This window comes from Gracilinanus agilis, chromosome 3 (genome assembly GCF_016433145.1).
Source record: "Gracilinanus agilis isolate LMUSP501 chromosome 3, AgileGrace, whole genome shotgun sequence".
Lineage (NCBI taxonomy): Eukaryota > Metazoa > Chordata > Mammalia > Didelphimorphia > Didelphidae > Gracilinanus > Gracilinanus agilis.
The window spans coordinates 203,255,514-203,282,797 of record NC_058132.1 but is presented as its reverse complement, the minus strand read 5'-3'; the positions used below and the strand labels follow the sequence as shown (position 1 = coordinate 203,282,797).

The following is a 27,284-nucleotide window of genomic DNA, read 5'->3' as shown; positions in this document are numbered from 1 at the left end:
GAAACAGTCTCATTTAAGAAATTTGTCTTCTCTTCCCACCACTTCCCTAAATTCCATGCTCTTCACCATGGAGGAAGGGACTGAGACTTTTCACAACAATGCTGGAATTGGGTATGGTTATTTAGGACTACAATGGATGGCAACCTTAAAGTCTCTAATGGTCATGGGACAAAAGGAAAAATTGATACCAGTTCACTGATTTGGTTGGCTCAATATTTTGCTTTGTAAGGTGTGGCATAGTAAAAACAATAATTACTTAAACTAAGACAAAATATAACATCTCCAAAATATTAAAATTCTTTTAAAAAGTGTTTTGACAAAATTAAAATATTTACTATTAAGAATGTTTGACTGTATCAGTTGAAAATCCAAGTTTATGTAATGTAAAGAACACTTTTTGTCAATTTCTATATTCATCACTAAATAAATTGTAACTGCTCAAATTTCTCACTATGAATATTATTTTGAGGAGAAAAAAAAGGCTATCTTCTAGTCTTCAAACCAGACATGAGATAAAGCATGGAAGGTCTACAAATAATTTGTTTTTAATATTTTTACTCTATTTAATTGCAATATTTTAAAAGGAAACTGAAACCCAAAAGTACTACCATATGTATACAATGAAAATTATTAATGGTAATGAATCCATGAAAAGCAGCTTGGGGTCACGGATAGAACTGGGCTCAAAATTGGGAGGACCTGTACTAAGGAAAGTTCCACCTCTGATATACAGGCAGAATGACCCAGGAAAAGTCATTTAACTTTTCATTGCTTCAGGCAATAATATGGTTATGAAGAACCCAGCCCAGAGACAAGAAGTCCCCGGTTCAAATGTGATCTCAAATACTTCCTAGCTGTATGACCTTGGGCAAGCCACTTAATCCCCAATGCCTAGCTCTTACCACCCTTCTGCCTTGGGACCAATATACAGCAGTGATTCTAAGATGGAAGGCAAGTTCCAATTTGTACTTATAGCAGTTGTTCACATGCTTTCTAGAGTTTAAAACATGGAATGAATTTTTAGAAATAAACCCAAAGTATACTTTTTGAAACAAAAATAATGACATCAAAATCCCTTATGATATATTATTTCAAAAGCTAATAAATTTTTTTACCCAAATTGCATACATTTAATAAAAAATTGCCAGAAACTTTGTTCTACTAAAGATTTCATGGGATAGAGAAAATTTAAATAGCTATTTAAAATGACAGGAACCACAGTCTGACACAAATATTGCTTTTTATCCTGTATTTTCAGTTGTCAGTAACTTCTGTGTTTGTGCTCAAAATTAATTTTCTGATCTATACATTTTCCATTAAATTCATGAAAAAAATCTGCTAATCAATGAATTTCAGAGACAAGAAATTTCCCTGTGATCACTGGGAACACATTGCCAATTACACGAAATTTAATACTATTAAGTGCTACAACTATAGGCATTCAAGAAATGCTAAAGGCTATCACTAACACACTAGTAAGGTAAGTGAAGTGTAATGTTCCAAAAAACAGACATAAACACACACTGCCAATTATAATATCAGACTTATGTTTGTCCCAATGCTAAATTTCAATTTTAAACATTCAAAAAATGCTGTCAGCTCAATTAGCTGTACTCCAAAAGATAGTACATTTCTTATTGATAAACTATAATTTTGCTAATTTTGCTTAAAAAAAAAAACCTGCTAGTTATTCTAAGTTGAAAGAAAGCTAAACATTAGCTCCACCTACCCCTTCTAATTTAGAAAACAATTAATAAGGACTGTTTCTACCAAGAACTTTTCTTTCACCTAAAATATTGGTTACTTGAAATAGGAAAAAAAAAATCTTGGTTTGAAAAATCCACATCACTTAACTAAAAACAAAAGCCACCACTGTTAAGATAAAGAATTCAAGTCTTCTAAGAACTTCCAATTTTATTCTAGTCCCTTAAAATTAAGGAAAGCCATGATGAAAACATAGAGACCAGAAAGCAGTATACAATGAGCAAAAGGCTTCTCTCATCTCTCTCCTACCACATTCCCAGAACTGTCTGGGGGGGTAGGGTGGGTGACCAGAAAGCTGTAAACAATGTATTAGTCCTGGTTTTCTAAGACTTAATATTTGCCCAGAAATCAAAAGAAATGTACCAAAATGGACAACAAAAGGATGTGTAATTATCGATGTTTGGCACCATGAAACATACTACTTACTGTGCTTTATTTAATAAGCTTGAAATTGGAGCAAAGGAGACATCATAGCTAAACAAAAAATTGAGTATGACTGGGAATTGGGTTCAAAGAACTATTTTCTCACATCTACTTTAAAAGTCCTCAATAAGAGGCATTCTTCTGATATGGTAAGAGAAAAAATAAAGAAAGGACAGAGCCATTAAAACTCATTCTTCAATAGACAAAGATCTGATTACTAAATTCTTATATATTTTCTTGCCATCAAAAATAAAAATAATACTGAGATAAAGATATAAAACTTATTTTTAAAAAAGTAATCATTATAAGTAACTGGTAAATAAAATTTTAATGTTTTATATAGGATTATTTTCTAGGTAAAATTTGCCCTTTATTTGGAGTAAATGTTCAAACTACTGAATTACTTTAATGTACTTTCAAATTCTTTCCTTTTAATTACCTCTCTCCCTTTGAGAAGTAATAGATATTATAGAACAAATTCCCAAGATACTTTTTCCATATCCATTTTTCTATAGAACTACCTTATAATTCTGTTAAAAGAAGTGTTTTTATATCAGAATTTTAGTGCTGATTCAAAGTAAGAGATAGGCCTTTAAGTGATGATGTATTGTTTTTCTTGAATTGACACATGACATACAAATATTCACTGATAAATTCTTTTGATTAAAGTGTTAGACTTGTTAGCAAAAAATTTTTTTACATCTTCAAAATCAGCTTTATAAGATTCTTCCAGTTTATAGTCTTTCTTTTGAAGAGCTATTATTTTAAAATACTGATCAAAGATAAGAACATATGGTTTTTATTTATGGATAAACAATTTGCCTAGAGAGGTGACTCTAAGACTAAAAGTGGTAGAGGATACTGATTTTTCATAGAGGAAGTAGACCAGAAGGATCTCCTTCCACCAGTGAAATTATAGGTCCGGTTAAAAAAAAATGCTTGCACATAATTCACATTTCCTGTCCCCCATCCAATAAGAATTATGGATTCATTATTATTTTGATTAATCCTATAAAGAATGAACTAGAATTAGATCTATGAAATCAAATTTTGAAATATTTATTAAACACCTACCATGTGCTGGCACTATGCTAGGCTCTTCATTAATATACATTTATTAAGAGCTCTTTATGCCAGGCATTGTTCTAAGCATTGGGGATAAAAAGTAAAGCACTCTTGCCTTCAAGTACCTCACATTCCATTGGAGGACACAAATGCAAAATAACTATGTATATACAAGATATATCACAAGAATGAGAAATAATCTTAAGATTATGGCATTAGGGGCAGCTGGGTAGCTCAGTGGAGTGAGAGTCAGGCCTAGAGACAGGAGGTCCTAGGTTCAAACCCGGCCTCAGCCACTTCCCAGCTGTGTGACCCTGGGCAGGTCACTTGACCCCCATTGCCCACCCTTACCAATCTTCCACCTATGAGACAATACACCGAAGTACAAGGGTTTTAAAAAAAAAATTAAAAAAAAAAAAAAAGATTATGGCATTAGCAGTGGGAGAGACAGAGAGGCTACTGGTAGAAAGTGGAATTTGAACTTTGTAAAAGGTCAGAAAGCTAGGAGGGAAAAGTGAGGAGACAGCATTATAGGCTCCTGGGAATACAAAAATCAAACAGTCTATGGTTTCTTTAAAGTGCTGCTAGTTCAGGTTCACTGCAGGGGCTTAGCTGATCAATGTCTTAACCCAACTACATTTTTGGTATTAATAACCTCATTAAAGTGTGAGCTACTTGAGGGCAAGTACCTTGTTCTAATCTTTCCCTGTATCCTGAACTTTAGCACTGTGCCTGACACATAAGCAAAGGTTTAATTAGTTCTGACTGACTTAGCGTACCACTTAAACATCTTAGACAAGCCAGGGCCTCTATAAAGAGGGACTGAATCTATGAATATCCTCAATACATCAACCACAACAAAGTAAGATGATAAAATTCACTATGAAGAAAAAATGTTCAGTTCAGAGGCATCTATCAGACTCCAATTTCTTTCTGTTACATAAAATACTGTTCATGGAAAACTATCCTCCTGCCCCTCAATATTATGCATCAATATAATACTATAAATCAGAGAGTTCAAATAACCAAAACCTGAATCATTTTTATACTAGATGGAGTACTATCCTGTTTCCTCAGTGTACAGATTACAATATCAGGAAGTTGGTAAATTTTTCATTCAACTATTTCTATTCTCTCTATCTACTGTCTCCCAGATATATAAATGAATACACTAAAAATGAACTCCAACATTTTAAAATGGAAGAATCATGAAATAAAAATACCACAGAAAAGCTCTGAAAAGACCGAAAGGCATCTAATCTTCAGTGATGTGAGAACTGTTATATACATACAAATCTTTTTTTCCTAATTTTTACTTTAGAATATGCCTAGGTGCTAGAGAAAAGAAAACCTTCTTTTAAGCTCTTCTCCCAGATTTTTTTAGTTGAGATTAATTAACCTCAAACTTGACCATCAAGCTGGATATTAAATAGTTCTTTAAATAGCTTTCATAGCTACTTAGAATATCCTGTCCCAAAATTGGTACTAAATGGGGTATGAGTAGAAAAGCAAAGATGATATAAAATGTACTGAACCCTTTCCCCTTCCTAAAACCTCTATTTCCTTCTATAAAATGAAATTCTAAAGAATTCTGGGGTTCAGCATTTGGTCAGACAAATCAGAAAAATTCTCCAAGTCTCCTTTTTTTAAGTTAGCTTAACCATTTTCCTCTGGACTAAATGAAGAGAGAAATTTAGTATTATTTTTCAAAAGATCAAATTTTCAAAAGACAGTCTGTAACTGCAAAAATAATTCCACCCTAGTCAATTTATGCAGGAATAGTACTAAACATATTAGACATATCTCTGATGCATTTTCTTATGCATCACCCTTTTAAAAATTCATTCTTTTACTTCATTTAAAACATTTATTGAACATCTACTTTAAAAGTTTTTTGGGGTACTGATATCCAGAACACTGAAAAGTTTAAACAAGGAGTTTACCATAAGAAATTACTAATAACAGATACTTTTACAGATACTCATGGATATACTGTGTATCTCGGAAGCTATAGTTAAAAAACAGTAGCATTTCCCTTTTGGGAAATTTATTTCACAGTAAGAAATCAATACTTCTGGCACATTTCCCTTCATAGCTGTATTTATAAGAAGCTTTTTATTAAACCCAGGTCTCTGTAATAGTTAACAATATTCAAACATAATTTAAATTATTTAAGAAGCAAAAGGAATGAAAAGATTATAGAAGAATTCAAAATTCTACAATTAATTCAGGTCAATATTTATTAAACACACACACACACACACACACAGAATAATAGGCACTGGGGGGAGGGAATGATTCAAAAATAAGAAAGGATAATCCTAATTCTTAAAAAAAAATCTCTTATCTTCTGCCTTAGAATCAATACTGTGTATTGGTTCCAAGGCAGAAGCCCAAAAAGGGCTAGGCAATTGTGGTTAAGTGATGTGCCCAGGGTCACAGAGCTAGAAAATGTCTGAGGTCGATTTGAACCTAAGGACTCCTGTCTCTAGGCCTGGCTCTCTATCCACTGAGCCACTTAGCTACTCCACAATCCTAATTCTTAAAAATCCCAATTACTGGGGGAAACAATCAATTCATAAAATGAGCTGTGAATAACAATACAAAATTTCAACAAATGCAATTTAATATACTATATATCACATTAACATGTTAAAATTGAATTAGTATGTGCTGAAGAGATGCACGGGAAAGGAATAATCAAAGCAGAATGGAGTTAATAGAGGAAGGCTTTCTAGAGACAATGAATTTTAAGCCAAAGCTTGAAAGAAATGTTAATAACAATAACATCTGATTTATATAGCACTTTAAGGTTTAAAAAGGTATTTTTTTGAATAACATGACATGGTCATGAAGAAAGAGAGGAAAGTGTTCAAAGTGGGAGGGACCCCAAAGGCACTAAACCAGTGATTGGCAACCTTTTGAGTTTGGTGTGTCAAAATTCGCCAGAAAACTGAGCATAACTCAGGTGGTGTGTCACTTCGAAGAAAAAAACATAATTTCGTGATTTTTATAGTTTAAATAACAAAAAATGTATAATTGTAATATATAACTGTATTTAATAAATCAAAATAGGTAAATTAATATAGGTAGAACTGTCATCTATACTGCACAGAGTGTCTACACTACACTACAGCAAATGTTTCATCCTTGGCACATGGCCCCATACTTCTCTGAATGCGGCCACATGAAGCTGTGTATCATCGAAAATGGCTACGTGTGTCAGTGCTGACACACATATAATAGGTTTGCCATAACTACACTAAACAAAGGAAGTAGGAATTACAAAGTCCCAGTTAGCCACAATGATTATAGTGGACAGGTAAAAGGAGAAGAACAGTAGTTTATACATAGAGGAACTTAGCAAGTCTATTGTTAGCCTGGAAAAGTAGAGTACAAGGAATTTATAAAGTGCTATCAATTCTATAATGGAAAGGTCTGAAGGACTATTACTAGAAAGAGGGAACTAGTATAAAAGGAAATAAATATTTATATAGTACCTTATGTACCAAATACCATATTAAGCACTTTTTACAAATATCTCATTTAATCCTTACAACTCTGCGAAGTAGGTGTTATTGTTATCTCCATTTTACGGCTGAGAAAACTGATGCAGAGATAAAGAATTTTAAGTAACTTGGCCAGAGTCCCACAGTTATGAAGTGTTTGGGGCAGGATTTGAACTTGTCTTATTGACTCCAGGTCTGGCTCTCTATCCACTGCATCAACTATCAAGCTGACTATGTCTCACCGATGCTTTTTAAAAATAGTACTATTAGGGGACACCTAGATGGTTCAGTGGATTAAGAGCCAGGCCTGGAAGATAGGAGGTCCTAGGTTCAAATGTGACCTCAGATACTACCTAGCTGTATGACCTGGGCAAGTCACTTAACCCCCATTGCCTAGCCCTTACTGTTCTTCTGGCTTGGAACCAATACACAATATTGATTTTTTTAAAAATGTACTATTACTTCCCAATAACTCTGCCTATCCCAGATAGACCCCTTCTTGGTAGCAAAATGAAGTTAAACAAAGAAAGTCAATACATTATATTTCTACTCACAGTCTACCACCTCTCTTCCCACAGGGTTCCAAGCAAGGGGAAAATATGATTATATATTTGATGAATATTATTTTTGAAAGAGTACATATAATTGGAATGGGAAGAGACAATAAAGCTGACCAGATAAGAAGCTATTATAATAATCCAAATGTATGAGTATTTCTTAAAAAGGTTTAGGAATTGCAAAAGATAAATAATTAAATATCTTACTTTGTTCCAATATTACAATAGGTTCTCAAGAAGAGTAAATTCAAGAAGAATTTATTAGACAAATGGCACAATGTTAGTTCTAGGAGATTAAAGAATGAAATACATGGTTCCTGACCTTAAACATTTTACACTTTAAGGGAGGAAGTAAGAGTTTCACAAATAATAATACAAATTAGACTATTATAAGCACATAGGGTTTCATTGTTGTTTTTATGAGACCTAAGGAAGGGGGAGATTGCTTCTGGCTGGAAGAAATCAGAGAATCCTTTATATAGGAAATTGGCGCTCCTAAGTGGGATTGTGAAGGATAAGAAGGATTTTCAATTGGCAGATTGGGGAAGGATGCTTTCCTGACACAGAGGACAGTGAAAAAATGTGGGATGGGATAAAAGAATAGTCTAGTAGTTCAATGTGACTTTACAGGAATCTCTGAATGAAGAATCTCAAACAACATGGCATACTTCCTTCTTTATTTTTTCAAGCAGAAGTTACATATTATAGCTCTACTAATGTTAATTCTAAACAATAACTTCAATATGTAAATATTTGCAGTAACATACTTATTTAACATTTTACAATTTTAAAAATACTTTCATATATGTACATTATCTCATGTGACCTTTACCACAGTCCAATGAATCATACAGAGCAGATATTATCCTGATTTTATAGATAAAGAAACTGAGATTCAGAGGTTAAGTGATTTGCTAGGTATGTACTAAGGGCAGGACATGAACCTAGGTCTACTTACTTGTAATACAATACTCTCCATTACATTATGCTACAAATTTCCACAAGTATCTTGCAAATAAACAAAATTTAATATAAGAGAAATTCTTGCTGTATCTTAATTCTTTCAGTTCTTTAAAGGATGTTCCAATCAGACTTTATCCTAATTCTTAGAATCAAGTTATCCCTAATTTCTTTGCCTCTTCATTTTTCACTTCATATTATATAGCATTTGTAACTGTTCTGCTGGAAAAAGTTTAGCAATAATAATTGTAATAGTTAACATTTACATAGTGCTTTAAGGTTTGCAGACTGCTTTATAAAAATTCCCAATTTATCTTCACCACAACTTTGAGTTAGGTGCTATTATCTTCATTTTATAGATAAGACAAGCAGAGGTTAAGTGACTTGCCTAGGGTCAAACAGCCAGGAAATGTTGGAGGCTAGATTTAATGCAATTGACTCACAAAGAAGGAAATACTGTGATTTATTTAAGTAGAATTTAATAGCAGCAACTATACCAAGATGACCACTAAAATCTATGCACAAGAACATTGATTAGCAAAGGAGTTAAAGGTTATGCAAGTGCTAAATTGACACTGACATTCCATTCACAGAAAACCAAAAAGGAAGCAGGGGCAGGTTCTCTGTGGTTATTGGTACATCATAAAAGTTACTCTGAAGACATTAGTAGGTTGTAATACATGACATGGGAAATGGTTTTTGAAAAGGTTCTCCCTTACCTGGCAAAGTATGATAGCATAAAAAGATTACCTGGGGTTAAAATATTACATTTTTTCCCATATTTTTATTAGTTAGGCAAAAATGACAATCCCAGGTTGAAATTATTACTGTCACCCAAAGGTCACAAATGCTTCTCCTTTTTGTTATTTAATGAAAATATGTATCTGGTTTCCTCCCTCACCCACTTCCCTACACAGGCAGTTTCCACTATTGAAACAAGAACAAGATGCTCAATACAAGAAAGCAATCAGGGCAGTTTAATGCCACTACCATTCTGCAGAAAAAGCAACAGCATCTCCCTTCAGTATTTGCAGAGGTGAGGAACTATGGATGTTGAATAGTGCATAAACTGCCATATCTGGCTGATGTACTGGTTAATTTTGTTGAATTGTTTTTCCCCTTCTTTTTTAGTATTTATTATAAGGGATGGCTCCCTTGTTAGGGGAAAAAGAAGCCTTTATTTGGAAATGAAGGTGATAATAAGAAAAGATATCCATGAAATTTCTTCTAAAGGATAAGAAGCAACAGTCACAAAAGAAATAGCTAATTTGTTACAACTCTGAGGAGCAATAAATGCACTACTTTACAGATAGCACAATAAGGATTCCCTCTCTACTTACAGAATCTTCAAAACAAACAAAAACAGAAAATTAAGAAGGCCATAACTTCCAGGCTTCTCTGATTCAAAGTCTAAAATGGGTTATCTGCTCACTGAAATAGAAGAAATAAACCCAGTTAACTGATATCAAATTAATCTTCATAATCACAGAATTTACTCTTCTTTGGAGAAGAAAATACCACAAAATGACTAGATTTATTTGAGCAGGTTGGAAAAATAAGTATGTGTCTATTAGTGTACTGCCAACCCTTACTTCATTATACTTTGTTCCTTAAGAATTCCAATTTAACTTGTAGTTTTATTATTAAAAATCTTTGTTTCTTCATACTTGTTTTCTCTTTATTCTAGAAGGCAAACTATTAGAAATTATCACATCCTAAGAAGGCGGGCCAAAAGTTCCTGTTAGAAAGTAAATCTAGTAATAAATGAAATAACATTTGAGAAACCCCCAAGTTCCTACTTCTGTCACAGATAAGCCAAGGTTAACTTAGTTATAAATAATTCTCTGGAAGAGCAATGTTGTCAGATGTCAAAACTGAGCACCTCAATTTGGCAAAGCAACAAAATTACCAGCTAGCAAATATATCAACATCTAAGTAATTCCTTTAATTATGTTCAAAACTAAAGTTATCCCTAAGTTAGAATTTTCTTATTCTATTAATTTAAATAACTAATCATAAGTTTATCAGACCACTAAATCATAATAGGTAGCTTAAGCTAAAATTCTGAGAAAGACCAGGTCAAGGAATATTTTATTTAATGAAGTGATACCTGTTTTTAGTCATATTATCAAAGTAGAATCAAGAAATATTAACAAAAATGTTTTGTTTTATAGCACCTGCTTTCTGAATTTATACCTATATCATTAACAATTAAGAGTTACAGGAAGAACATCAGGAATACAATTAGATTCCCAGTTCCCAGAATTTCTCAAATGACTTCTAATTTTAGAATTAAGAGAATCAAATTGAACTTCACTTTCCCAAAGCTTGCCTATTTCCTTCAAAAGCATCCTATGTGAGATCCAATAAGATTAATTAATTGGTTAAAGACTGAACTGTATTCAACTACAGTCTTTCTATCTTCATTCAATAAAAATGTATTAAGTACCTACTATGTATGTTAAGTATCTACTGTGTGCAGAGCACTCTGTTGGGGATGTGAGAGGGGAGACAGTTGATAAAAGGCTTGGTTTCTTCCTTTATAAAGTTTATATCAGTCTAATAGATATCAGAGACAGATGAATATAAAACATAAAGGCATTAGAGAGGCACAAAAAAAAGTTATGACAAATTTGAGTGGGAAGGTCGTCACCAACAGAAGAGATCAGAGAAGATTTCAAAGAGGAGGTGGGATGAGAGGTAGGCTTTAAAGAGTTCCTACAAATTGTGGTGCTTTGAAAGAAGCAAGGGATTCCAAGAGGCAGAGTTGAGGAAAGAGTGAATTCCAGACTTCCTGTGCAATGACATAAAGATGGAATGTCATATACAAGTATAATTTAGGACTGTGTGAAGAGTCTGGAGTCAAATTGTGAAGAGCTTTTCATATCCAGAGACAAACGGGAATGGAGCTAATGGAATTTCTTGAGCAAGGGATAAACCAGTCAAATGTATTCTTTGGAAGCTATGTGAAGAATGACTTTGAAGAAAGCAAAGATTTGGTAAAAAAAGATCAATCAGAAAGCTATTGTAATGATCCAAACCTGAATCAGGGTGCTAGATGTGTGAGTAGAGAAAAAACGATGGATTTGAGACATGTTATAGAAGTTCAATCAATAAAACTTGGCACCAATTAAAATAGGAAGTGAGAAAGAGGGAAGAATTGAGGATGTCTGAGTTTGGTAAACTGGGTAAACTGGAAAGATAGAGGTGAAATAGAAATGTATAGAGAAGTTGTAAATAGCAAAGTTAGGAAGAGGGGAGGATTTGGGAGTGAGGAGGAGTAAAGAGGTCTACTTTGGACACAAGTTCTAGATGTCTATGGGACATCCAGTTAGAGATGTCCAACAGGCAGTTGTTGATGCAGGATTAGTACAGAGAGAGATTAGGACTGAATATAAATTGAAGTGATCTATATCATGAGAGTTGAATAAATGGGAGGACAGGAAAAGGGATAAGGAGATGAAGAAAGGGGAAGGCTCAATCAACTGAGTTGCTAAGTAAATTGTGGTATATGAAAGTAATGGAATAGTGTTGAGCTGCAAGAAATGACAAGTATCATGATTTCAGAGAAACTTGGGAAAATTTGTATGAACTGATATAAGTAAATTAGTAGAACCAGGAGAATAATTCACAAATGACTACAATGACGTAAAGGAAAACAATTCCAGAAGATTATAGAACTCTGATCAATGAAGTGACCAATCATGACTTCAGAAGACTAAAGATGAAACATGCCATCCACCTCTTGGCAAAAATATGGTAGTCTAAAACTGGAGACATGGCCAATGTGATTTATTTTGCTTGACTGCTAAGATAACTATTAGGGGTAGAGGAAGGTATAAATTAGTTGGTAGTAAGAGACTGGGATGGGTGAGGGAAAAGAGCATCAACACAACATTTTAAAACTATTTAGAATAAATTCAGAAGTGAACACAAACCACTGGACTGGGTGAACCTCCTATGACAAACTTTTGGAAAGCCATTAAGAGTTACACAGGATTGGACAAGCAAATACAAGTTGCCAGCTGGACCCCTGTTACATTGAAATCAATGAGATCAGAGATACATGGATAATATACATATTACAAAATAAAACAAATTATACATAAGAATTCACATACAATCTTCCTTCCCCCCCCCAGCATATTGATATATTCGTGTTTGCTGATAACTAAGACCATAAAAGAGAAATTTTGAAAAGAGTCCAACAAAGAGCCCTACAGTATAAACACATTGGAACAGAACATGGATAATGATCCTGCAAAGGAGATAAGAGGAGTTGTCAGAAGGATAGAAGGAAAACCAGATGTGACTCTAAAAGCTTTAAGAAAGGGCAGAGGGAAAAGGGTGGGGGGGAACAGAACTGGGCCTTCAGTGAATTGAGAGCCAGGCCTAAAGATGGGAGGACCTAGGTTCTAATCTGGCCTCTGATACTTCCTAGCTGTGTGACCCTGGGCAAGTCACTCAACCCCCATCGCCTAGCCCTTACTACTCTTCTGCCTTGGAACCAATACCTAGTATTGATTCTAAGGTGGAAGGAAAAGGGTTAAAAAAAAAAAAGGGCAGGTAGGGTGTCTAGGAGAAGGATAAAAGAGATGCAAGCATGTTTATAGTAAGCAATAAGGAAGAAGTCAGTGAACGAAGAGACGGAAAAAAGAAGGGATGATCAAAGGGGTAAAATGGGAGTCAATAGGACTGAAGGTACAAATTGAAATGCAATGATCACTTTTCCTCTGAGAGTGGAGCAAAATAATATTGATATTCAAGGGTATTTAGAGTGTAGAATTAAAAAGAAGAAGGAGCTCTATGGATGGCCTCAAAATTTTCTGCGAGAAGAAATGGGTATATAGGTCAGCATCCAAACTCAAGTAGAATTTTATTTAAAATGTTTGCATCTATGTTCATTAAGGAGATTGGTCTGTAGTTTTTCTCAAACTCAAGTAGAAATGGGAGCTCCTAATACATAAAGGTCCCTGTGGGCCACACAATGACTTAATTTTAAACTGAAATGTTATCTATGTTTTACTATATTTTAATTTATTTTATTAAGTATTTCCCAATTACATCTTAACCTGGTTCAGGCCATACTTAGAAGTATTGCAGGCCACATGCAGCTTCTGTGTTTGACACTTCTGATGTAGGTAGTTTCAGGAGAGAAAAGGTTTGCAACAGATACTGAGAGGAGTAGAACAATGATGATAAAGAAAAAAGAATTCTTGTTAGCAGGATCTTGTACTTGTCTGGCCTGGTAATAATGAGGACCTCTACTGAGGAGGTGGTAACAGGAACCTAGAAAAAGGGACAGATGTGCAAGATGTTACGGATAAAGAATTAAAGTTGTTATCTCACTGGGGGTGAAAAGTGATGGAGAGGAAAGAGTCAAAGATAATACCCAAACTATAAAAATAGGAGAAAGGGTGAATGGTGGCTTGTTTTCCAACAACATATGCAATGTAAGAAATCTTCAATGTGGCTATATTATTTAACTTAAATATTACTGTTAATTCACTTAAAAGAGGAGAGTCAAATTATTTTAAAATCTATTCCTTTCCCCCTCAAGTTTTAAGAAGGATTGGTAGGAAAATATCCTGGCATCATAAGCCTGAATAGGTCTTTTAATTATCTATATGAATAATCCTAATTCACAATTTTCACTCTGACTATACAGGAAATGCTTTTTGCAACCCAACACATCTTAAAAAGGTTTCATTCTGACTGTAACAAGGCTTCTTCTGGCCTCAGAAACCAAGGGATAGAAGCCTTTATAACCCTCATTCATATAAAGCAAACTTATTAGACTGGGACCTACAATTCCTTCTAATAATACTCTCACAAGCAAATAACTCTAAAAGGGGGCTTTCTGAAATACATGAATTACATATTATAAAAGAATTACATATTATAGAAGAGACTAGGCAAAGAACTGTAACCACTTATGGTTAGTTTTCTATTGTAAAACTACGATACTCCTTTTTAAGGCTTCTCTTGATATTTAAGATTTAAACTATGTTAAAACTAACTATGTTTACATATTTTCATAAAGTTAGCATAAAAATCTCTGCTGACACAATACAGGAAACACATACTTCTCCTAATACAGTAATTAAATATCACAAACTTTTGTGGAACCTTAAGACAACTCAAATAAAGACTACTGCTCTAAACTGGACAATTAAATCCATAAATATTTACTAAGTAACTATTATCCAACACACCCCATTCCTAAGTAGAATACAAAAAAATTTAAAATTAAAAAAGATAATCAGATGTGTGTGTGTGTGTGTGTGTGTGTTTATTTTCTCACAGAAATAGAAGGTACTTTGAGACTTCATCTGGTAGAGGCAGTTCTATACCTAAACTATTCAAGATAAGAAACTCTTTTTAGCTTCTAAAAAAGATAATATAATGATATCATTTCCTTTAGTAATCTCCTCTACTAAGAACCTTTATTCAGTAAATTCTTTATGTATTTATCGAAAGTTCTTCTTATTACAGTTTTGGAAAGACAACAGCTGGTCATCATTACCATTAAAATATCCTTTTTATTTGAAGACGGTTATTAAGTTGCCTCTGAAGTTCTCTTCTTATTTAAATCATCATAGTTCCTGTAACTTTTCTTCATATTCCAACTCCTTAATAACTTTTATCATATCTTTTAACTCTCTTCAATGTTAATGGGTAAAATAATCAAGGGATCACAGTTCCATAGATTTTAGAACTGGAAGAGACCTTAGAGGTCATTTAGTACAACCTCTTCATTTTAAAGATTAAGAAAATTAATTTTAAAAGGCTAGGATTTGCACATAGATCCTCTCGCTTTTAACTCGGGTTATTTCCTAAACCAGCGATGGGCAAACTTTTTAAAGAGGGAGCCAAAGGAAAGGAAATGCTCATCTATCAGTCTGTTTCTAAGGCAACTCTTTCGAGTTTCACTGTATTGTATCCTACTCATTGTATTCGTCAGATTAGGAATAATGTTGCATGGCTGGATAGAACATTTCAGGGAGTCCCCGTCTGGCTCGTGGGCCGTAGTTTGCCCATCACTGCCCTAAACTATTAAACACTAAACATAAGAAGAGTAACTTCTTAGCTACTAATGTCATAACTCTTCAGTGCTCTCCAGAATCACATTTTTTAAAGTACAAAAAATAACTGTTAGAATACATTTTCATCTTATACTCGAGTAGAACACTTTAATTTTTTCAGTTGTGATCATTTCCCACATTGTATCGAATCTCAAATGATCTCTCAATCTCAAATGATCTGTAATGATCTCTCAATTGATCTTCCTGCCTCAAGGCTCTTCTCTATTCAATTCATCTCCAAAAAAGCTGCCAAAATGATATTCTTAAAGCACAATGTCACTCCACTGCTTCTTGGTTCAAATACAAACTCTTCTGCTTGGTATTTAAAGTCCTTCATGACTTTACAAATTCAAGTTTATTATACATCACTTAGCTACACTTACTCTATGGTGCAATCAATCTTCACATATAATTCATCATCTTTATCTTTGCAAAAGCTATTTCCCATCACTGGAATGATAACTCCCTTCTCACTCCTATTTCTTAATTTTTCTTAAAACTTGGCTGAAGCACTACCCTCCACATGAAGTCTTTACTTATTTGCCTAGCTACTATCCTCCTCCCAAAAATTACCACAAGTTTATGTTGAATATACTTATATATGTGCACATTGCCTCCACCCAAAGAATTTAAGCTCCTTGAAGGCAAGGATTATTTCATTTCTCTTTATATTTCTAGTGCCTAGCAAATGGTAGGCCCTTAATAGATGACTGATTAAGTGTTCCTATTTATTGGTTCATTTAGAATTACATAATAAAGGGGGCAGCTGAGTAGCTCAGTGGATTGAGAGCCAGGCCTAGAGACGGGAGGTCCTAGGTTCAAATCTGGCCTCAGACACTTCCCAGCTGTGTGACCTTGGGCAAGTCACTTGACCCCCATTGCCTATCCTTACCACTCTTCCACCAAGGAACTAATACACAGAAGTTAAGGGTTTAAAAATATAAAAAAAAAACAGAATTACATAATAAATATATGAAATATATTCCTAAATGACTGTGCAGCAAATTTTGTAAATTGGATTACATTTTAAATAGAAGTGACTATTCAAAGGAAACTTATGGACAATCATTTCATAAAATGAATAATCATAAGGAAACCTCCTAGTACATCTGTTTTATAGGTTAAGATTTTGGTATAGTTAGTTTTTGTTAAAGTGAAGCACACAAAATGTATCTTGCCTTACAACAAGGCAAATTAAGCCACTCTGTCCCAAATAAGACTAATTCTTTTTGTTTCTAACCACTTTGACTTATCAAGTTTGTTTTGGGTATATCTCATAAGCTGATGTCATCTACAAACTTAATAGTAGGGATGTTTTACAAATGTAAAAATGTTAAAACAGTATCTTGCATAGGACCCTTCAGATTATTACTTATTTTCCTCAAGCTGAGATTTATCAATGATAACAGTTCTAAGTATGAACTACGAACAGTTTGATTTTTCTTCTACTAATTCTATAGACAACACAAAACATGGCACTTATAATTCCACATGGTACAACCATTAATGACGGTCAACTGCTCTCTTAACAGACCAGCTCTATATTCTTTCCTTTTCTCTTTCCCACCCCAACTCACCAAGTCTTCTTTTTTTCTCTTTTCCCTGTATCCTTAAATATTTTATAGGGAGACTATAGGATGTGTTCTGGGAGGAAAGTGTCATCAGGTCAGTTTGGCTGGAAGGTCATGTATATAAAACAGAATTATATGTAATAAAGATGGAAAGGTAGGTTGGTACCAGATTGTCAAAAGCCTTAAATGCAAGGCAAAGGAGTTGCTTTTTAAAATCCTTACCTTCTATCTTAGAATAGATACTATTCTGTTCCAAGAATCAATTCCAAGGCAATAGTTCAGTAAGGACTAGGCAACTGGGTTAAGTGACTTGCCCAGGATCACACAGCCAGGAAGTATCTGAGGCCAGATTTGAGCCCAGGGCCTCTGAGCCACCTAGCTGTATCCAAAGAAGTTTCTAATGTACCAGAACAGCCTTGGATTTTAAGTCAGGCGATCTGGGTTTGAATTCTGACTCAGGGCTAAAAATGATACTGATTTCTATACTGTATCATCTCATTTATTGAGAAGTATAACACTTGAAACAGGTTTTAAAATATTAATAAAGTCAATATTTATTGTAGCCACTGTTTTTTCTCAACCTACCATCAAAACATCACAGAATAGATTAATCTGATAGAATTTGCTCTTTATAAAGCAATACTGGTTTCTAATTAGCATGCTGTTCTTTTCTTAAATATTTAAAAACCCTAGAGATTTTGTGACGCTTGATCTTTAACTAAACTCAGAAAGCTATAACTCATATATCTAGTGATAATTAAGTAATAACAACAATGCAAACTGGTGTTTGTTTTTTAGCCTACTTAGTTTTAAGATTAATCAAATACTACTAATTAGATAGAACTTTGAAAGAGATATATATGTAGATATATTATAGATGTTTAATAATTGCTGAATATCTTTTGAGTTATAGAAGTTAGTTATATAATTTCTCCATGTTTTACTTTTTTTTTTTTAAATAAAAACCCTTACCTTCCTTCTTGGAGTCAATACTGTGTACTGACTCTAAGACAGAAGAGTGGTAAGGGCTAGGCAATGGGGGTCAAGTGACTTGCCCAGGGTCAGACAGCTGGAAAGTGTCTGAGGCCAGATTTGAACCTAGGACCTCCCAGCTCTAGGCCTGACTCTCAATCCACTGAGCTACCCAGCTGCCCCCTCCTGTTTTACTTTTAAAACAAAGTTTACACCACAATCACTTCCCAATAAACCCCTCCCTATAGCACAACCTCTCCAAATCCAAACATTTAAGTAATCAATAGAGCTCACAACTGAGAGAATATGTAACATTCCAAAATCATAATAACTCACCACCTTCCAAAAGGTAGGAAGTATTCTAATATCAGTCATCCTCTCAAATTTTTAAAACTGATATAAAATGGGAGAAAATTATTCCTAACTATTAATACTATTCTAATTAAAAGAAGAAAATTAAAATTGCTTTTTCTCTTTGTAAGATGAGAGCAAAACAAAAAAAAAAGTTTTCAGTATAGAATATTCTAAAAAGAAGAGAAGAATAAGGAATTGGGCCTGTGATTTCAGTGGTACAGCTATCCAATGAAAAGATGTATCCTTCTGCATTGCCTTACCTAATAAAATTGGGACTGAATGAACACCTAATGAAATTGGATGAGAAAGCTCCCCTTTCCAATGCAAGATGATGCATCTTTTATTATTCTCATTTTTTAAAAACCACCCTTACCTACTAAGGCAGAAAAATAGTTAAGGGCTAGGCAATAAGAGTTAAATGACTTGCTTAGGGTCACACAGCAATAATGCCACATTTGAATGCAGGACCTCCCATCTCTAGGCCTGGCTTTCAATCCACTGAGCCACCTAGCTGCACCATGCTCCATCCTTCATTCATCTTTTAAAATAAGTATGGATTTAGCAATGAGAGCAGTAAGAAGATATAATAAAACAGACATCGAACAAGACACTATGGGAAGATTCCCACAAAATATTAATTTCATAAAAATAAGGGGAAATGGATACCGTGATCAATCCTAAAGAATTAGTTGAAGTCTTAAGATTAACTCTAACTTCCGTTACTTTATAAGGAAGAAGGGAAGCAACAATAAAAGTAAGATATCTGGGGAAATCCCTTTAACTTGTCATATAGAAAAACAACCACTCATTTCTAGGGAAGGGGGATTTTCATACACAGCAACAGTATTAACTGCCTACTAACTTGCATTTCTGTCCTCATTACCTTTTTCTTAAAAACAAAACTTATAATGCAGTAGTAATTTACTCATATAAGAAGTAAAACTCAATTCAGTCCCCAAGAAACAACCTTAAAAAAATCCCATTCTATGCTACAAGAATTTTGGACCATCCGAAGTAGTTAGCACACAATACTATCCTGCTTTTAAATATCCTCATCTCAAACACAAGACCTGAGGCAGTGGTTGAATCTTTAGGCAACTTCATAGTTGGCTTCTCCTAGTCTGTAACCTGACAAGGTACCAAAGAGCTTTAAAATATTAAATAGTGGTGGTATGGATTTCTTTGGATAGGTTAAGAAAAGCAGCACATCCTACTTAAAAACATGAAGAACTATTTTATAGGATGTTGTTCATTGAGTCCCAAGTATCTGGATATGTCCTCAGGGTCTGCTTAAGAGACTTGACTGAGAGTAGAAATGAGAAGAGTGACAAAGGGACCCCTTTTCTCTCCTTATTCCCAACATAATCTACCTCAGCAACAGGACCAACAGTACTGACAGTGTCATAAATGCAGGCAATTAGAGAATTAGGCCATAAAACCACCCACTCAGGTACAACAGCTCTGACCTCCAGCTTTAACACATGCAATAAAAGATCCTGTACTTCCTTCTTTCAGGACTTCTTCACAACCAATGAAATGACAACAAAAAAAGAAATCCATTGTCTGCCTGCCTTATATTGACCTGATCAATGAAACCAAATAGGTGCAGGTGAAGGATTTTAAATTTTTCTCTCTAAATGAAAGACGAACAATTTCCTCCTTTGCATGCCACAGGATAGCTTTCTGAAAGGACATATTATATTTCTAGCACTAACATGATATATAAATGTAAATAAAATCAATAAGATACTCTATATCAAATGAAACATTTACTTCTTTTTTTCTAACAATCAGAAACAAAACTAGAAAACTAGCCCAATCCTGTCCTTATCTAAAGCTGTAAGAAGTACCAATTCTAACATTTCTGCTGCCCTAGATTAATTTAACTCCAAGTTTAACTTTTATCCTGGCCATTTAATTTTATTTTCTTCTTTCCCCAAACTACATATCCTTAAAAATCACAAATACCAGTATCAATTACTCCTGGTCAAGACTTACTAACAAAATCTCCATAAAACAAAATGAGATAAAAACTCAACAAGCATGTTGTATATCATGTCCCAAAAATAACTACTATACTAGTGTGTAGGGAATAAAGGATTCTGAATAAAATGTAGCAAGATATGCTAAACACCAAATAATTTAACTTTTCTTAATCTGTTAAAATGATAAACACTGCAAAGTCTCATCAATCTTGGCATAAATTGTCCAAATTTCAATATGCTGGCAAATATAACATCCATCCATGAAAAAAAAAAAACAAAGAAAATAAACAAGGTATCTGAGGAAAACCCTGACTGGAAGTATCAAGTTAAATACTAGAAAGGTGAACTGTGCCAACATCACTGGAATGTGGGCAGAGGCAAATAGATCTTAATTAGGAGACCTACAATTAATACGCAGTAACTCTCCAAAAACGGAGCAAAGCAGTTTGGTCTGTTATGCCTTAGAGCAAATAACTAGCATTATTGCCATCCACCATAGCCACAGGGTAAGAAATGTGGTTGTGGAGCCTGCACAGCTGTTCTGTGGGAGGATAACTTCAGGGACTGAAAAGATGGGGAGGTAGCAAAGACACAACTATTTTTCTCTTCATTTTCAAATCACATGTCACACTACTAAAGATGATAATTTCCTACAGGACTGCACAACGTAGGCTTCTTGAGGGCAGACTTTTTTTTAATTACCTAAGGCCTACCAGATAGTAGATATGTAATAAATGGTTGTTGAATTGGCTGGGGTTAAGCTGTTGTTAAAGTGGAAGAGAGTGGCAAAGAAGTATATCATAATCTGGTTCACTTGCTTGACAAGTAAGAGAAAAAATTCTAGGGATTTGTAAGGGACCCAAGAAGCCAAATGTTTCCGATGATAGGTGCAATTCAGATGAAGAGCTTCCTTTCACAGCATATTAAAACTATTATTTCTTTGCAAAGCCAGTCAGTTTGAGTTTACAGCTATATTGGCATACTGAATTCTTTCTCTTAACTTTTTAGGATCCTGTACTCCTGAAGGAACATTCCACTCAGAGCAAAATAACTTCCTTGTTGGGTAGACAGGAATCTCCAGCATTAAAAACATGAAAACAAACCTTAGCCAAACAAGAAGGCTTCTGAACACTAAAAGAATGCCTGGGTGCCTATTAGTTCCTAAGTCTGTGGTTTATAATTTGATCTTCATTTTTCATACAAATGGAATTAGTAAAACTTGCAGGGCATATGTCAGAAAGGGAGCTTTTCTAAAAAATGTCATTTATTTTGTCTGCCAAATATATCTTCATGCTCAAGGAGGTATGGTAGAGTAAAAAGAACACTGGCTAGAAAGTTGAGACCTGTATTCTAGTCCTGGCTTCTGCCATTAATAGTGATGGGTCATTTTGAACAAATTATTTTACCTTTATAGGTCTCAGGTACTTTATCTGCAAAAATCTGAGTGTTAGAATAAATTTTCCCACTGCTAAAATTAAAATAATAATAATAAAATAAAAATCCTACAACAGAAATTTCTCTAATAACTATGATGGACTAAACTGACAAATCTATGCTCTACCTCACAAAGAAAACCACCAAGCAGCTAGCGAACACTAATTTTCTAGAGAATTTAGAAAAGGAAAACTAAACTGTGAACAAAATGTAAGGGTAAAAAAGAAATCACAAAATTTCATGGAAAGGACCTTAGAAATTATTTAATCTAGCCCCTGTACATTTTTCAAATGGAAATACTGGGGCACCAAAAGATTAAGTAATTAATGGAGGGCATTTGTAACAAGAGTCCACAGTTTGGAGCTAGGGGCTTCTGATTTTCAGTCCTATGTTCTTTTCTTTATTCTCATTATTTTTGTGTTCTCATCTTCATCTGTACTTAGGTTTTGGCTGACAGTAAGAAAGCTCCTCTCTTTCCTAGTGCATGTGCCTAGTTAGGCTTCAAAACAAGTCATTCAACCGTTTTTATCTACCTTTAATACTACTGGATTTTCTCTAACACTAATTCAAAATGCAAAACCCTCACCTGTTCTCTACCAGCTAAACTGCCACTCACATTGAAAACACACACACCACTTAAAAGAGTTGCAATTCAGTTTTAATGTATATCCAGTTTTAAATTGCCATATGTTGTAATCAGCATAAAATATTTACTTCTTTATCATTTTATTGGGCTATGAGGGATAACAATTGGTAGGCTTAGAAAATTTTAAAACAATAGTAAGTAGTTGCTTACATGGAAAATATAATACAATCATTTCATATTCTAGATTACAAATTAAAATGACCCCACTAAAATCCTATCACAAAAATGTATAAGGTTATATGTTATAATTTGCTGAAAAAGTTCTTTGCTGTAAATTTAGAATGGTATTCCAACAGTTTAAAAAATATTTAAAATCATATGTTATAGCCTTATATCATGCAGCCACAGATAAATACATTGAATTTATCAGTCCACCAAGTTTTTCCACTCCATAGCCAGCAACATCAATGGAATTTACAATTAAAAAACTGAAAATAACCAAAAACCTTACCTAGTCCAATCTCTTCCCTTTATAGATGAGGAAACTCAGGCCCTTAGAGGTTAAGTTACAGTGATTTGTCCAAAGCCATGGAGCTACTTGTTGGTAAATTCAGGACTAAAATATAGGTTTCCTGAGTTTCTGTCTGATGCTCTTTCCACTATAATGACTATATTATCAAGATGTTTTTCTTTACTGTTACTATCTAAACTGTAACTGGCTAGCCTTGTAGCCAAAGCCTCCACCTATAATTCTAAATATAGATTATTTGAATTCTACTGTGTCCCTATGCTAAAGACCTAAAATCAAAGAATATGGCAATTCTATGCATCATTTTACCAAATCCCAAAGCAAAAGCTTAAAGTAAAAATATAAACTTTCAATTTCAGAAAAGACTGCAGGTCCAATAATAAAACAAAAACTAAGTAATTAAATGATGTTACCAACAAAGGACAAAAAACAAAATTATTAACCCAAAAGGATATACTGTATTGTTCTTCATTTATTGGTATTTTCATAGCCAGATATTACAGCATTAAGTTCAAATGGGATAGGCTTTAAGAAAGGCAATATATTATAATAAAAGATCGGAGATTGGGTGGGGGGAACGAGTCAGGTTGAAATATAAAAATAGACTTCTAAAATTTTTTTAACACTATTTAAACCATAACCTTAATTTCTGGTACTTGAGTAGAAAAATGATACAATAGGAGCCTAGAGATACCTATTCTTAAAAAGTAAAGACATTTAACACATTTACCAATAATTTTATCAAAAATTCTTATATGTCAATGAGATGTTACCCAGATATTTCCTAATCAAAACAGGAAAAAGCTAAGAGACCTGTAATAGTAAAGGACAGGTCTCCTCTTGGTAAAGAGAAGTAAAAGCAGGTAAGTTTTTTGAAGGCTCCAACTGGCACACTAAAACAGTAACTATTAATTAAAATTTTTTAATTGTACAGGACACAGTTTTATATCAGTCATTTAAAGCAAAAAGAAAAAAGGAATTAAAATTCAGATCTTTTTGAAAAGCTAAGCATTCCAGAATGGTTTTGGTTTAATACACCCATTCCTAGTGAATTCAAGTGAAATTGTGACAGAACATTCAATACTTATTTCCTTGGAATGTTGAAAAAACATTTAAGCTAAATTGAATCCTGGATAGAAAACCATACTTTGATTGAGAGGGCAGAACTGCCATGATTTCATAGTTTGCAAATACTATAAGTACAAAGTTAGCTTATTTCCATTAAAAAATAATCAAAAGAAAAGACCACTGTTCAGTGAAGACAGTGAAAAGTAATGCTGTAAGAGTACAGGTCACTATCTTCACTTAAGGTAGCTATTAATATTAAAGCAGAAGTTTTAAGGTGGGTGGGGGAAACCCTCCTGTTCAATAAAGTCTCATTTGAAATAGCTGCTGTTTCTTTATCAACTTTACCCTCTAAATCACTGTTAATTAAAATAAATTATTATTTCCCATTAACTCGTAATGTTAATGGGTAGAAAGTTGTTGGCATCTGTTTAAAACTTTAGTTTGTCATGGGCAGCAACTAAAATATCGTGGTGCCCAAACATTACGTCCTTGAATACAGGTGGATCTCTTTCTAACCAGTTTATGGAAAAACTATGATTGACAGCTGTAATATCTAACAACCTTTGAAATGTAAACATTTGGTGATGCAGTTAGCCCTTAAACACAAAATATAAGCATGCCAGACAAGAAAAAAATGTTTTTTTTTGACATCCTTTAAGTAGACTAGCTGCCTTTAGAAAGTTTCTCTATTATATTGCAATATACATGGAGCTAAAATTGATATTATCAGGCAAATCTCAGTTCTGAAAATAAGCAGGTAAATTAAAAGTAAGTCTATTTTTTTGCTGCTGTATCTTTTTTAAAAAAGCAAAATCAACTCACATTTAAGCACCAACTCCATGCAAGTAACCTGAACGGTTCAGTCTTTTTGTCATGTATGAGGCCTTTGGTTCTCCAACTACATGGGATCTGTGTTGTTAGCTTAAAAAATACAGAATTGGCCTTTCAAAAAAATAATAATAATCTACAGCAACCAATAAATAGTCTCAAAACAATCCTGCTGACTGCAGTTGCCTTCTGAAAGCTGGGAAAAAGGAGGTGGAGATAGAGAAGAGTCAGGGAAAAGGGACGCTGCAGCTAGCTACATAGCAAGAAACACGCCCCCATCATGTCCTCCTTGCTCTGTCAAAAGGCGGGTTGTTGTCAGTCTCCTGACCAGGCTGCCTTAGAAACGCTCAAAAAAAAAAAAAAAAAAAAAAAAAAAAAAAAAAGAGGCAGGAAGCCTAACAACTGAAAAATGCCAGCTCCTTCTTGCAAAGGAGGGGCCGGGGTCCCTTGTCTCCTCCCTCCCCTTCTTCCCAGGGTCTCTGGGTACATCTAAAGGGGTACAGGGCATAATAGGGAACAAGGGGGCTTTGCCGAGGATATTCTGTGTGCACTAAGGGCAGAGCACGCAGGAAACGGCTGGTTATCTTTCCCTTTCTGTTTCAATCAAGTGTACTACAGAACAGTACCCCTTTAACCCCCCCCCTTCCCTTCAACTCCTAGCAGCTGCTCTTCCTCCTCCCTAAAATCCCCCTACCCCTTCCCCATCCCTGTGAATCAAAACTCCCCCTCTATATCCAAGGAAAACAAATATAGTAATGCCACTGGCTGGAGCTGAACTCAACTTCCCTTCCCTAGGCAACTTTCTTTATTCAGTTAAAAGGGTGTTCAACGGCACCCCAATGCTGAGATTCTCACCCAAATACTAATGGAGAAAGGGGAGAGAAGAGAAAGCTATTCACCCATTATCAATCCCATTAGAGGAAAAGCTTTATTCTTCCTGGCAATGTCTGTCTCATATTCTTTGCTTTCTCCCAACCACCAACAACCACTAACTCATATTAAAGGAAGACTGTCCCTTTATCTGCCCTGCTCACCCCTAATCCCGCTTCTCCCACTCTTTCCAAACCTTAGGATTGGCCTGGAAAGAAATGGATCAATAATCAAATGACTGAAAAAAGAAGCGGAGGGCGGGAGGGAGCCAGAGTTGGAGACTGCGTGCTCCCAGGCGCAGTGGGTGGGGTAGGAGAGCAGCTGCTTCCCCTGGGAGGAGGATGCTGAGTGCCCCCCTCCCGCCTCCCCTCTCAGGGCCCCCTTCCCCAGAGCTGGAGGGAAAGCCTGCTGGGGCTGGGGGGGGGGGGTACCATTCTGTTTTCTTCTGTGCTTGGAAAGGGGACAGTAGCGGGCTCTTTTCCCTACATGTAGCTAATCCTTTTCTCTAGAGCCAGGGAAGGGTGGAGTTGAAATAGGGTTATCTCCCTCTCTGGATAGATATCTGTGCCCCTTCCCTTTAAGGTTGGTAATCTATACTCCCCTCCAAGAAGGGATCAGCGTTCTCTTCGGAGAGGGAACAGGGGAGAAGGAGAGAAGGGAAAGGGAAGACATTTTTCATGGAGAGATTGGGAAAGTGAAGGAAGATCTAGCTACCTTGGGTGGGGGGAGTGAAGAGGGAGTGGTTGGGAATACAGGGCTCTGGATGAGGAATGGGGTGAAAAGATCTCTAAGTAGATGGAAAAAGAAGGGAGGGGCAGAAATTGGAATAAGGGGCGCCAGGCTAGCATCTGCCCCCAAGGGTGAGGGGCAGGAACGCAGCTCCCCAATAAAGCCTTCCTCAGGAGGGATATGCTAAAGGGAAACTGCCCCAAGAGTAAAACATCTGCCCAGAGAGAGAGGCGGGGATGTGGCGGGATCAGGTCTCTAGGATGGGAGGAGGGAGGAATCTTACTAGGATGAGGTAATCTGGTCAAAGGGAGGGGGGGATCGGCCCCGGGATGGGAAACCCGAAGGGGGTAAGGGAAGTCTGTGCCCAGGATTGGGGTTATGGTTTTTGGAGGGTTTTTTTCCGGGAAAGGGGTCATCATAGATAGCGTCTGCCCTTGGCCCAGGCGGGAGAAAAACCCGGGGTGAGGGCTCCCTTAGGGGTCTGTCCTCGCAAGGAAGGGAAGGGAATCCCAGGTTGGGAAGGGAGCCGGACCCGGGTGGTCCCCAGATCAGGATGCTCCATACTCAAGAAGGAGGGGTCTTGGGGGAGGGTGGGTCTGGGGGCTCCCTGGAGGGTCGGGACCCCGGGCCCGGGGCTTCCCCGCCCCCTTACCTCTCCGCTGCCGCCTCCCCCGCCGCTCTCCCCGAACACGGCCCGGAACCGGCGCAGATTGGTGCCGATGGCGGCCGAGACCTGCAGCGCCGCGTCGAAGCCGGGGCCCACCCGGAGCAAGGACGGCCCCGAAGAGGCTGAAGACAACGACGAAGACGCAGACGAAGCGGACGACGACGACTGGGCTGCAGAAGCGGCTGTGGAGGAGGAGGAGGAGGAGGAGGAGGAGGCGGCGGCGGCGGCAGCGACAGCGGCGGCAGAGGAGGAGGAGGCGGAGGAGACGGAGGAGGAGGAGGCGGCGGAGGCCGCTCCCCCCGGAGCCCCGGCCCCGCTGCTTCCCGCC

General features: G+C 35.8%; 1 protein-coding gene across 1 annotated transcript in view; it reads right to left on the bottom strand.

Annotated features, from left to right (window-relative positions):
- KMT2A (lysine methyltransferase 2A) overlaps positions 1–27,284 on the bottom strand; it is an 87,060-nt gene that overhangs the window by 55,048 nt on the left and 4,728 nt on the right. The window contains exon 2 of the mRNA XM_044669609.1: positions 26,942–27,204. Within this exon, the coding sequence (XP_044525544.1) occupies positions 26,942–27,204 (263 nt within the window). The remainder of the gene's footprint in view (positions 1–26,941; positions 27,205–27,284) is intronic.